Here is a 13571-nt window from a genome sequence, read left to right as displayed (position 1 = left end):
TTTAATATTTTATAAATAACATAGTACCGATTAAGTTAAATAATTAAATTGAATGATTTTAAGAACATAAATATTTTTAGCGTAAAATAAAACGATATAATCTTTATAAAGTAAGTTTTCGTCAAGGTCAAGAAAAAACTTGTGAGGAACCTTGTACGTGTCGGATGAAAATCTGCCAAATATTTATCTACCAATCAAATTTGGATCAGCCTCGTAGCCTTGAAGTATGCTCTTCAAAAGGACAGGAAGCCTTAGTGCACCAGTGCAGCAAATACAAGCTGTTACTTTACTTTTTAAATTGTTTTTATGTACTCACCTCTTTTCATAATGCCACTGGCATGGGGATTGGAACTTTTTGTTAACAGACTAGAGCAGTTCCATCTGTGCCATCGGAATTGGTGCTGGCATTCCTTGACCGCCATTTGTAGACCTTCGAAAGCAATAGCCGCTGTGTCAGGAGACCCGTGGCACACGGTTCTCTGTTCTCTGGTTAAGCCGCCAATCAGACGGCACGTGAGGCTTGAACTCAGCTTGAGCTGGTGAGCGAGAATGCTATCTCTGGAACTGCAAAGAATATTAATAAGAATATAAATATTTCATATTTAAGTTCAATGTATTTTACATCTAATATAATTAAAGAATTAATATATCAAACTAACTGCTCGACCCCACTTCGAGCGGGTACAATTAATATCAAGTTATTCCTTTCATCTCCCCTTAAAAGTTTCCAAATATATTTTCTTATCAGATGGTTGCGTTACAAAATAAATCCATGTACCAATTTTCTTCCTTCTGTACTCAAAAGTTTTGGCTCTGTGTATCAAAACACTTAAATCTACTACGTTTAAGATACTGACTAATTCTATAGTATCAAAACTCTATAGAAATGGAATAAAACGTATATAAAAATATCTGCTCTCATACGATAGAAATATATATAACAGTAAAACCATTTTATAACAAGATATTTTCTTAACTACGTAAAGACGTATAAAGTTCAATATATTGTTATTTATTTATCAATTTAATATATCCAGCATTTCTTGATAAAAAATTAAGTCAGGTTCAAGTATGAAATTAATATGAAACAAATTGACATATTATTATGATATTGTAACTTTTATCATATGTTTACATAATTAATCAGAAGGTTATTTATCTTACGTAATATCTTGTTAATTTCATTAATTTATATTTACGGAAATAACCGTTAATTGGATGCTTATTAATGTCGTTGTAATTAATTTATTTCGAACAGATGCTATCACACGAGCCTAAAATACTTTAATAATGAAATAATTTGTATTCGCTCCCGACTTCGAACAAATATTTTTAAAATATTTCACTGTGGAATTATTTAGGGGATTTTAATTAATATTTTCGTATGGCAGAGCTTGTTCGAAATTCGGAGGGAATTCTCCGTAAATATTATCGAAATAGTTCATGTTTATTAAAATTAGTATTGTTCGAGCTAGATTTGGGAATTCTGTTTATTTGCCTTACTAAATAAAGGAACAGACAACTATGAAAATTATTAAAGAATCTAAACTATACAGTGATATAAATTTATTACAATGGCTCGGTTTTATGGTTTACTAGTTAGTTATTTATCCATACATATAATAATATTGGAGTTTCTGTTTGTAATATCAAAACCTCATAATGCCTCATAATGCATATGTATGTATACAAGGTACATATACCAAACTAACATTTGCTACAATTTTTGTCTATCTGTTCATTCCGGCTAATCTCTGGAACAAGTGGACCTATTTTAACGGGACGTTTAATGGCAGATAGCTGATGTAATAAGTAGTAACTTAGGCTACAACAATCACTTTTTGTAATATTCAAACACTCACGATGTCGCGGGCACATCTAGTATTAGTATTATAAATGTATATCTACTTGTATATCTATGAATGTACACGGTCCAAATACTGTACCGATTTGGATTAAATTTGAAATAAAGAACTATTTTATGAAACATGACGAAAAACACCTTCAACGCGAGAGAACCAGACGGCGTCAACTAGTGTTATTAATATTAATATATTTATGAATATAACATATATTAATGAGTTATATTCCCATGGTGTTTTGAAATGGTCACATAAAAAATATAAGTTTATGATTTAAGTTTTCGAGATTAGCGTTAACCCACAAACAGTATTTTATATAAGAGATAACAGATGCCCTATATATTAACAAATCGTGACACTTTTTGTCACGTTCACGCTTTGAAGGCGTATAAACGTTGATCTGATGACATCCTTCTACGTGATTCGACACTTTACGTTTTTTCACTCGAGAATAAATGTAACTACAGTCGAAAATTACGTCAAAGCGATTTTAAGAAGAGATAGTAAAAGTTTTCACTTTCATTAAGAAGTTATATCCTTATGAACTAAATTAGGAGTTAACAAATACTTGCTACATTATGTTAATTATTATTGTTGTTATTTAAACATCACATTTATTCTCGTAGTATAAGCCATTTCTTTTATACCAGATTTTAGAATGTTTTCCAAAGGTAGGTAGGAATTCCATTACATAGAGACTATCGTTGTTATTTATCACGATGAATATAAAAGTAAATGATTTAGACATATGTCATGATACTTCTATTCAATCCCTCTATTCAATCAAAAAGTTAAGAATTTCATTTGTGCTCAATTATAATTGTATATTTTAATGTATATATAATGTTTTTATTTTCTTTTATATAATTTTAGTTTAAATAATGTTTAATTTATATTTTCAATAATATGCAAGTTGAGACTACCTTTAAATAGTTAAAAAGTTATTTTGATAATTTTGAAATGTTATTTATTTTTCATGTGATATTGTATCTACTGTTGGTTGTCCTAAAAAAAATAAAACTATTTAATTGATTGAGAAAATGATCAATGTTACTCAATTTTTTTTCGTTTAGTACATTTCTAAGCCATATAAATATTTATCAATTAAAAATTTCCTTTACAATCAACGTTTGTGTATCGCGATTTGCAATAAATATTCATTTAAATAAGTGAAATAAATCGACATTTAAGCAGATGTATAAGTATTAATATATATTGTAATGTATGTTTGAAATCTTTAAATATAGTAAAACCTCGTTAATCTTGGAAAAAATGATATAATATTTCGTTACCTTTTAACCAACTTAATTTCTTATTTTTTCTTAGATTGTGGCTTGATATGTTTATAAAAAGTAAATATTTTGGTTACCGATGGTTATCCGATATAAATTACATTATTATCTATGTGATTCTTTTACATAAGTTCGATACCAAAAAAAAGTGACATTAGTTGTAAATACTATGTATATAAAAATTAATTATATAATTAGTGTTGGTTTTTTATACATCATTGCGTTCATATTCAATTGCAAGAGAAGTTAGATATCTTTCAAATAAGCCAGTGACCGTTATAAGTCTCAGTTATTAGTTATTAATAAGTATAAAAAATATGTTATTCCATCTTCTGTTCCTATTAATACTTAATTCGTCACGTGATATATCCTTGTAATCTATTACTTGTTCAAAGTTAATAGCAATACGGTACAGTACAGTGCTCATCATATGCCATATTCTATTTACAAACAGCAATGATTCGTACATAGTGTTCTGTTCCGGTTTGAAAGGTGAGTAAGCCAGTGTATCTACAGGTATTATTCATACAGCTTCGTTCTCAATGCTAGTGATACAGTACTAATATGAATGATGAAATTATTATTATTAATAATGTTACATACACCTAAGGGTAGTTGTGATGAGTTATTGTTAGATAACCTATTTGTCAGTCCGCATACTTTTATGAGAACTCTATTTTTAAATCTGATATTATAGAGCAAAATGTCTCTAGAATAAGGTGAAGTTATCTGTTAAATATTTTATAAATATTTCAATTTGATTTTAAGTTACAACTTGTTTTTTAATAATTTGGCTTACCCAGCCACTAAATGCCTTAAGATTTTTTTTTAACTTGAATTATAATATTAATATACATTAATTATTGCTATTTAAAATATAACATTAATTTCATAAACAATTTTCATAAGAAATAGAGCAAAAAAATAATTTATTTTAAAATGCTAATTACTTACATGTATGTAATTTAGAAAAAAAACGCTCACAAACTAACATATGAAAATTATTCAAGAAACATATTTTAATTATTTACCGGTAATTACGTTTTATATATCATATATGAAAATCTACGAATTTTATTTCTAATTTCAAAACCGGACAAGTAATACTATTTTTTTGCTTCATTTGTTGCGATGAAAAAAACATAATTATAATAACTGCATATGTCGGATGAAAATCTGCCAAATCAACCCGTGGTGCGAATCTGGTAGAGGAAGGTCTAAACCATTAAAAAAGAAAATGATTCTTTAATGTACATCTAACCTACGAATGTATTTTTAAACTTGATTTATTTAAGATTTCAATTTTAAAAATATATTAGATGTAATTGTTTAGTTATTAAATCTTATAATTGTACTAATACTAGATTATAAAGTAAATATTGTATTACTAACACTATATGGGCTAGTCGCGAAGTAAAGTTTCATTTATAGTTAGTCGTATTAGACGTTATTTGAATGCCAGCAATATCTTTATGTCAATGGAGCAGTTCACAACGATAGTACTTTCTCATTTTTTTTTAATTTAAATATGTACATCACATACATTACTCTGATCCCAATATAAGTAGCTGAAGCACTTGTGTTATGAAAATCAGAAGTAACGACGGTACTACAAACACCCAGAGCCAAGACAACATAGAAAACTAATGGTAATCTACATCGACTCGGCCGGGAATCGAACCCGGGACCTCAGAGTGGCGTACCCATGAAAACCGGTCTACACACCACTCGACCATGGAGGTCGTCATTTGTGATGAAAGCTTCAATTTACACAACGTTTACAGAGTTTGATTGTCGTATGAAGATAGTTCAAGATTTGCTTTTGTTCTTAGTTCCGCTTAAAAAGGCTTTATAAGTTACAATTCTGTATTTAAGTTATTTTGAGGTGCGTACGTCTATTTAACTTCTAAGAACATGTACCATCTGTTATCAGTTAATTTTATTTTAAAGTGGTCAAGACGAACTTTTGAGTGCTATGAGGGTTCCGTGGACGTGTTATTATTTACTGTCATATTTATATGTCGTAGAGTCAAAGTAAATATTTAATTTTTAAATTAAGAATTCTATTTAAAAATTAAAAAAACTCTTTATTTACGTAAGGTCTTATAAGCAATATCGAATCATTGTACTACAGATTCAAATTAAGTATTATTTCTGAATGTAGGATGTACCTAGTTGAGTACTTATTTAATGAATGAATTATGAAATTAATGATAATTTAATTGTAAATTTAAAATGAAACTAATAAATATAAGCAGCTAATTACTTTGTTATGAAGTTAATTTCATATATCTATAGTCAACTATCTACGTGTTTATATAAAAACGTATATTTAAAAAAAAAGGTCTTAGACACATACCTTATTTGTTATTATTGGTAATCAAACTTGTTACCTTTTGTTAGTAAGTCAATTACACCAAGTTTAATACTTGTCGTAATATATCTCTTCGTTTTATTCACTTAATACTTATAAAATTCAAATATTTACCGTCACTGTGTTCTGTACGAAAATTAAAAATAAAATCTAATTTAATTGTATCCAATGGTAATATCATATGGAATACGGAACACTAAAAGTGTTAGTAACAAAAGTCAAACAGCGTTTTCCGTCTTTACATAACTGTGTAACTTATCTTAACTCCTTCCCACGCTCAGAGAATGCCGGTTTCATTAAAGGGTTGGGAAGACGAATAACCGACGTTTAATGATCTTAATGATACGCACCCGCCGTCATTATTATCATTGTCGTATCATTTTTGCATTGCGATGCATTTATTTTTATTAAAATTTAACACCTCGTTCGAGTGTGCTTTTGTATAAATAGTTTGTGTTAATGACTCGCTTTAAGTGCTTGAAAAAGTGACGGTATTTTAAGTATTAAATATCGATGAATAGATTATAAGCGCTTTCTGCTTAAGTGTAAATTAAATAAATATTGGACAACATCACATACATTACTCTGATCCCAATGTAATAGCTAAAGCACTTGTGTTTTGAAAAATCAGAAGTAATGACGGTACCACAAACACCCAGACACAATACAGCCTCGAAAAGTAATGATAATCTACATCGACTCGGAAATCGAACCTGCGACCTCGGAGAGGCGTAAGTATGAAAACCGATTTACACACCCCACGGAGGTCGTCAAATTAATTTCTTAAGAATTTCGTTGTGATATTTTTAAACATTTTTTTTTGTGCCATAAATAAAACTAGATATTTTATTTATCACATTGTTGTTATTTTATGTTTTTATCAAATATTTTTTTATATATTTACCGATAAACGTCAGAATGTAAAGATTATACCGTTAGTTTATGTTGAGTGCTTATAACGTAATTAAAATTAATTAGTGTAAACTATCTGTGTTTAATATTAATAAATATCATGTTGATGATAGTGCGTGTGTGTAAATAATAAATATTACACTATTATAATACTATATTCAACTATTATATCAGATTATTCGTTATTATCGGAGAAAGGTCTGCTGTCAGCTTTATATGCTTCTCTCGTATTTATTTCGAGAAATCCATTGGAGAAGATCAAAAATACACCGGGAATTGGACTCGCAATCCCATATGCTGTAGCCGTACAAGATAGCCAATAATCCAATCAGGCAGTTATACATTTCCAACTATTAATGGATGTATCGATTCATATACATATATTGCTTTCATGTTATTGTTTCCGTAATATCAAAAGTAATGGTGATTTGACGTGTTTATATTTGCGATATCTTTGTGTAGTTGGGTAAGCTAGTTTTTCCGCGCTACTTTGTCACGCAGAAGGGAATTAACCGATGCAGCTAACAGCTTTTTCCGACAAGTCGTTAAACCCGGTGATCCAATTAAAACTCCGAGCTGAGCTTAATATAATTGCTTCGAAAATTCCTACCGACGAGATAAAAACAATAATTTCGTGCTTTAAGACCACGCCAGTAAAAAAATAATAAATCTGATGTCGGAGTCGGGCTGATGAAATGCTACGATACTCATTCAGAAAGGTTATTTCAATACAAATTACAGCTACTTGCGTTGCTTCTCTCTGCGTGCCGACAATTCTGCAAATACTTTTCTCTTCTCTAACCCGAGGATGCATAAAGACTTCACCGAAATCCTCCACTACGAAAAGCGACCCTATAAACCTTCACTTAAGAACCAAAGTGCAATAATATTATACGAAGTTACGCTCTTACGATACTCGGGGTCTACGGTCTGATTGAAATTCCGTGTACCAACAATGTGTACTCTTGCTTTATACGTATTTGCTCGGTTTATTATCTACTCTACGGCACATACAATTTGTATATCCGTTAAAAGTGTTACCAATATATGCAATTAGTTATAGATAAAAGATTTTCTGTATCAATGGTTAAATATATTAGTCAAGATAAAGGTTTTTGTAGCGAGAACCTTATAAGGTGAAATGGCATGGAAGCATTATTCTATTTTTATTACAATACGTTTGTATTTAAAACGCTTGATACAATCTATTACGCGAATGATCAAACAACAACAAGAACAATAGCCTGTATTTCCCAGTGCTGGGTTAGGGCTCCTTTCCACTTGAGGAGAAGATTTGGAACATATTCCACCACGATGTTCCAGTACGGGTTACACATGTGGCAGAATTTCAATGAAATTAGACAGATAGATTTCCTCGCGATGTGTTTCTTCAATGCTGAGCACAAGATAATCTGTAAGCACTTGAATATTCAGCGGTGCTTGCCTGGGTTTGAACCCGCAATCGTCGGTTAAGATGCATGCGTTCTAACCACTGGTCCATCGAACGAGAAAGCGCTTTTGTAAATTTTGATATGCGGAAATTAAAAAAATATATCTTAATTACATATGAATTATTTACATTTATGATTTAAATAAGTATATAGGAATCATAATTATAAGTAGCTATAGATCTGAATCACGAATGCGTGGAATGGTGGTAGGAATGCCCGCAACATTTCCCCGTTGAATAGCAAGTCTGATTGCCAAAATGGGGGAAAATTAACCAATCACTATTATATTAACAGAACAAAGACATTTGAAAATATATATCGTAGAAATGTATCTAAATTCATATCATAAATGTGGGAGTAAATCTGCCTGTCTCTCCTTCACAATAAAATCGCTGTATCGAATTTGGTGGTTTTTGGTATGAAACAAACTCTCAAAAACTTTTTTGCTTTACATATGACAACTAACCCCTACTACTAATACACCTATATAGTAAAGAAAGATACAATTTTGATATATTCTAAGCCTACGTAGTGTTTTTGTCCAAGATACAATTTTATCATTTCAATTGTGACTTGACAATTAGATACTAAGTTCTTAATCGTCTTACAGAATAGATCATGGGTTCAATTCGTATATCTCATGTTATACATATACATATATATCCGATACAATTTCAACAGTACTGAAACTGACTCGTTTTTAATAGAATAGGAAAACGGGATTGTAAATAAAGTGAAATTTGTAGTTAGAATTGGCCTGTTCACCACAATAACGCCCCCCCCCCCCCTCCAACTGGAATCAATCAGAATAACTAATAAAAGAATTGTTGTATTCGTTTTTACCTTAGTCATATCACCCACACTAAGAGATTTTGTAAGTATAAGTGTTACTCACACTAAATTTGTGGTGGGGCGCGCCCTCGTGTGTTAATAGATGTTTATAGCGAACAAATATCGGTTATATTGTAAATTAATTGATTATTTATTCAATAACATTGTAAATAATGAACGTGCCCGTTTTGATCGGTTGATTAATTAATTATTTACTTGAGCACTACGTCACGGATCTTCTGACTACAAAAATGACTTCATTATTTATTAAGTCATTTTGTAACGATAAAAATAGATTTGTCATTTTAATTATTTTTACAAGAATAATACTAATATAACCAAAATGTACTGTATACTTTATACGGCTGATATATATATTTTTTTAATTTACTTAGTATAGTACTCAGGCAATAATCTGTAACATACCTGCTTTAAGAATCTATGTGATCTATGATTAAATATATATGTACGATAATATAACCAGTTATAACCAGATTACTGTATAACAGCCAATTTGTTTATTTATTTTTTTAACAGACTTGAATTCCTATTATGTTCAAAAATATTTCTTGCATTTTTGTCTTTTAAATTAAAAAAAAAACGACTAACCAAAGAGGTCGAATGAATCTCCTTATATTAGACTTGCTCACTGCACGTAGAGTTTTAACACACTGATAGTGTATCAGTATATTTTTAATAACATATAAATAACAAACAACTATTCTAACCTATGTAAAGCATACTCACATATATTTATATTTAATGCATCTGTTTTATTGTTGAGTCAAGGTGTTGAATCAAGGTCGGCTATCTTCCAACAAATATAGTTCATTTGTATGATTACTAGGCGTTAGTACAATAATGTTTTTTCAGTTAATAATGTTTCTTAATTTGATAACACAATCATTCTATTTTTAAATTTTTGAAGGATTGTACCATCTCGACTCGGACTGATATGGTGCTAGGTACGTTCCAAATTCAAATTGAAAATATTTTTGTACAAATAGATAAAAAAAGAGTGATGACATATATTTTTTTTAATTTTACATAACGAGGCAAACCCTTTAACTTTGGCGTGTGGCGTACTTTCTTTATTATGTTTTTCAGTTATATCATTATCACATTTCATTGTGTAGGTAATATAGATTATTAAAACATTTTTGTTATATTCAATTGAATAAAAACTTATGTACATAGGTTCGAAATGAGGATTTTTTATACATTAATTATAACTATAAACAAACAATAAAAAGGCTTTATATTGTTGTTTGAAATTAATTATATTGCAGGATATGAAATAAATTGTATATCTACTAAGCTTTAACGAATGTGTGCATAGTCATGAACGAACGTCATAGTTATTTAAAAAAATATGAGTTATTTAAAAATAGAGTAGGTAAGCGGATTTGTTCTTATTTCAAATTATAAAAATGTATTTATCACTTGTCGCGACTTGTTTTTGTTTTTTTTTATGTATATTGTATAAATAAACGTATTAAATACCGAATACTGTAATTTGTGATTCTACCATTACATTGAGTGTGCAGCTATGCTCCTAAATACCATATGATTAGAATTAATATTGTATCAATTTTTTTCTTATTCGGTTCGAACAATTCCAATTTTAAATTCACAACAACTGATAGTAACATATAATAAAGATAAGACTCGAAATATTAAATAGAACTTGTTCGAAAAATATTGGAATATGCGATGATAATTAAAATAAAAAAATGAAGATGGTATTTCACTGTGGGTCGGTTTATACTTTAGAGATGATCGTTCAAGTATCAAGACTGTTTTTATAGAATAAAGCTATACTTTGAAGTGTGACTTAAGACGACATGAGAATACTAAATACATTATTAATAAGTAAGTCTTAAGATTTATTAGACGGATAATTTCAAGAGAACTGTTCGCTGAAGGCAATAGCAATTCAATCGCTTACGTTTCGTTAGCGTGCCTTTGCCGATGTGTAATCAATATTCATAGTTATTTACAGATAAAGAAAATCTGGATACGATGGTCATTTGTTTAAATGGTATTCATTTAAAAAAAAATCCTATATTCAATTTTTTTTTTAAACTTGTTCTGGAATAAGTAGCAGACGAAGTGATGAGGTTTGTGAAGTAAAAAGTTTTTAATGTTAATAAAAAAATTGATTTGAATAAACGTATTCAATTTCATAATATAAAAAAAAAATGTTTAAATGAATACATGAAATCATTAAATAAGCTTGACTAAATAATTTGAGACTAAGTCTATGTGTGATCTTATTATTTTCATATATTTCGGCTATTTTAAAATAGTTCAGAAAATATCTTAAATTTTTAATATACAAGTATGTGCATGGTATATATAAATATCAAATCGCTATTTACATTACAATCACGTTAATAAATACTATTTGGAAATAAATGATTGTATCTTAAATATATGAAAGTAAAAAAATAGTAATACGTTGTCAAACGCTGTTTCTTTTTCTATACAAAAAAAAACTAAAATCATAGACCATCCAGCTAGAAGTAAATCCGTTGACTGAATATCAATCACACAGCAAACAGGCCGACGATTATGCGGCCACGTGCAGTGGCATATCGAGACGCATTTACATACTCAGTAAATCTCCGCGCTATTGGGTGGCCCGACAAATGATTGTCACCTTTTAAATTTGCATTCATTACCATGCATTATTATTACACTATCATTATTCATTAGGCGGCTGTTGCCTACTTAGGCGAGTTTTGCATGATTAGTGTCGTGATGTTTTAGTTACGTATTCATTGCGACGCCCCTATCTGTCTGAAGCTTATTGTCATTGCTATGTACGATTAAGTCGAGTAGGCGGATATAAGCCTAATTACCTTGCCTTTAGAACGAATATTGCGTATATTATCGCCTAATTTAAGCTATCACTGTGTACACACTGGTAGTTTAACGCATAATGTGTTATTGTATCGAATGTGTATTTATAAATATATTTCACTCACCTCGCCATTTTGAAAAATAATAACAGCATAAAATATATGGATGTCGTATGCGTTTTGGGCATTCTGTGTTTTTCATCGACATTAACTTTCAGTTTTTTCATGTTGGCAGCACTACATCTTCTATTTTAGGGTTCATCGTTTACGATGATCACTCAAAATCGCCCGCGAAAATATCGCCTCAAAACACGATACGGATCGAAGCACAAAATGTCATTTGCTCACTCAATTCCATTCGGATATCTTAAAACCGGTTCGAATGCATCGTTCAAAATTTTGCCATAGTTGCAAAAAGCGTTAACTCCGTATCGAAAGTCAATTAAAACGGCGATAACTCGTCCGATTACGGTCGTTAGGAGCGACGCTAATTAGACGAATGGCTCGATTCGATCTGTCGCCGTCCTGGCCGAGGTTTAGGTATTCGATTCGTTTCACCACTTTTTCGCATGATCGTATTAAAACGTTTGTTTACGTCGGTAGCAGGCCGTCGGCGCGGTGCCGTCGGCTTGTCTATAGAGCGTTGGCGGACGCGTTCGAGCGCGTGGGTCTCGAGGCGTGTTCTTCGCGCCGCCCAGACGTCGAGAAAAAAGTTAGAGGGGCGTGCGGACGCCTACCGGCTCCACCTACTCTCATTATCCTTGTTTACGCAATTATTACTCGATATTTCGGCAGAAAACTGTTACACTGATGAGTATTAGGCGGCCGTGTGTTCACAAAGAGGTCTCGTTTGACAGTGGCACGTTGGACGCAATCCCTGCCTATATAAAATGCCGCCCCACGCGTTTTATTCCCGACCATGGGAAACGATATCCCGTTGTTATTGGTTTTTAGATTTTAGATTGTTTTGTTACGAAATTCATTCGATTGTATCTGTTGCATCGCTCGTGGCGTGTTTGCCGAATAGATTTATTCGATTTTTTTTTTCGTACAATTATTAAATAGGCAAACTTTTAATTATGAATAGATATAGTTATTCAAAAATATATTAAATATAAATCACTACATGCACTAAGTACATTGAGGAGAACACTTAAATCTTGCATCCGTTAAAATGCTGCTATAAATCGTAGTAGGTTAACCTACTTTTGATAGTAAGTACATTTTTTTTTTCCTTAATACATTTTATATAATTCTTTCAATGTAACTACATTAATCACTGGCAAATCAATTAAATTGAAGTATATTATTAAATATAAGTATCTGGCAAGTATTATAAAAACTAATCGTTCTAAATGACATGGTTGACAAATAGCCGGGTTAAGATAGATCGTTGAATGATCGAGAGGGTAGCTGTCTATTGAAAGTGACCGGAGGGCGAAGGGCAGAACCCTTCATTAGGGTGAAATAGTCGCGTGCGCATTGAATAATATGCAAATAACATGTCGCATTAACCGAAAACATTAAAATAGGTAAGTACTTAATTATGATGTATTGATAAATTGGGTTTTATATAAATTGAAATACTTATAGATATAGATAAGTTGTCAAATCTATAATAATATTATATATGTGAAAGTAACTCTGTCTGTCTGTCTGACACAATTTCAGGATCAAACCGTTGAATCAAATTTCATGAAATTTGCTATGAACCAAAAATTAACTCCAAGAAAGGGCATAGGATACTTTTTTGCCTAACACATGACAACCAACACTTTAAAACGCGAGGGAAACCGCGGGTGTGTACTAGTATAATAGGTCTATATCGATAAAAATATCGCTAACTATACATATATACTCTCCCTAAGGGATAAACCGATGTCACTTCTAGTAAACTACGCCGTTTAAGTTTTAGATTTATTATATTTAGATTTTGTAGTGTGACACACTAAGACAATACAGTGTCACACTACAAAATAAATAAA

The 13571-nt window shown here is 30.7% G+C and overlaps 1 protein-coding gene across 1 annotated transcript in view; it reads right to left on the bottom strand.

Annotated features, from left to right (window-relative positions):
• The window catches only part of LOC124531350 (protein Wnt-10a), a 43363-nt gene extending 30934 nt beyond the window's left edge, over positions 1 to 12429 (bottom strand). Inside the window, exons 1-2 of the mRNA XM_047105886.1 lie at positions 11713 to 12429; positions 317 to 564 (exon numbers count right to left, since the gene is read on the bottom strand). Of these exons, the coding sequence (XP_046961842.1) occupies positions 317 to 564; positions 11713 to 11813 (349 nt within the window). The 5' untranslated portion in view covers positions 11814 to 12429. The remainder of the gene's footprint in view (positions 1 to 316; positions 565 to 11712) is intronic.
• Between the last annotated feature and the right edge of the window lie 1142 nt (positions 12430 to 13571).

Source organism: Vanessa cardui, chromosome 7 (genome assembly GCF_905220365.1).
Source record: "Vanessa cardui chromosome 7, ilVanCard2.1, whole genome shotgun sequence".
Lineage (NCBI taxonomy): Eukaryota > Metazoa > Arthropoda > Insecta > Lepidoptera > Nymphalidae > Vanessa > Vanessa cardui.
This window is presented reverse-complemented; position numbering and strand designations above follow the sequence as displayed.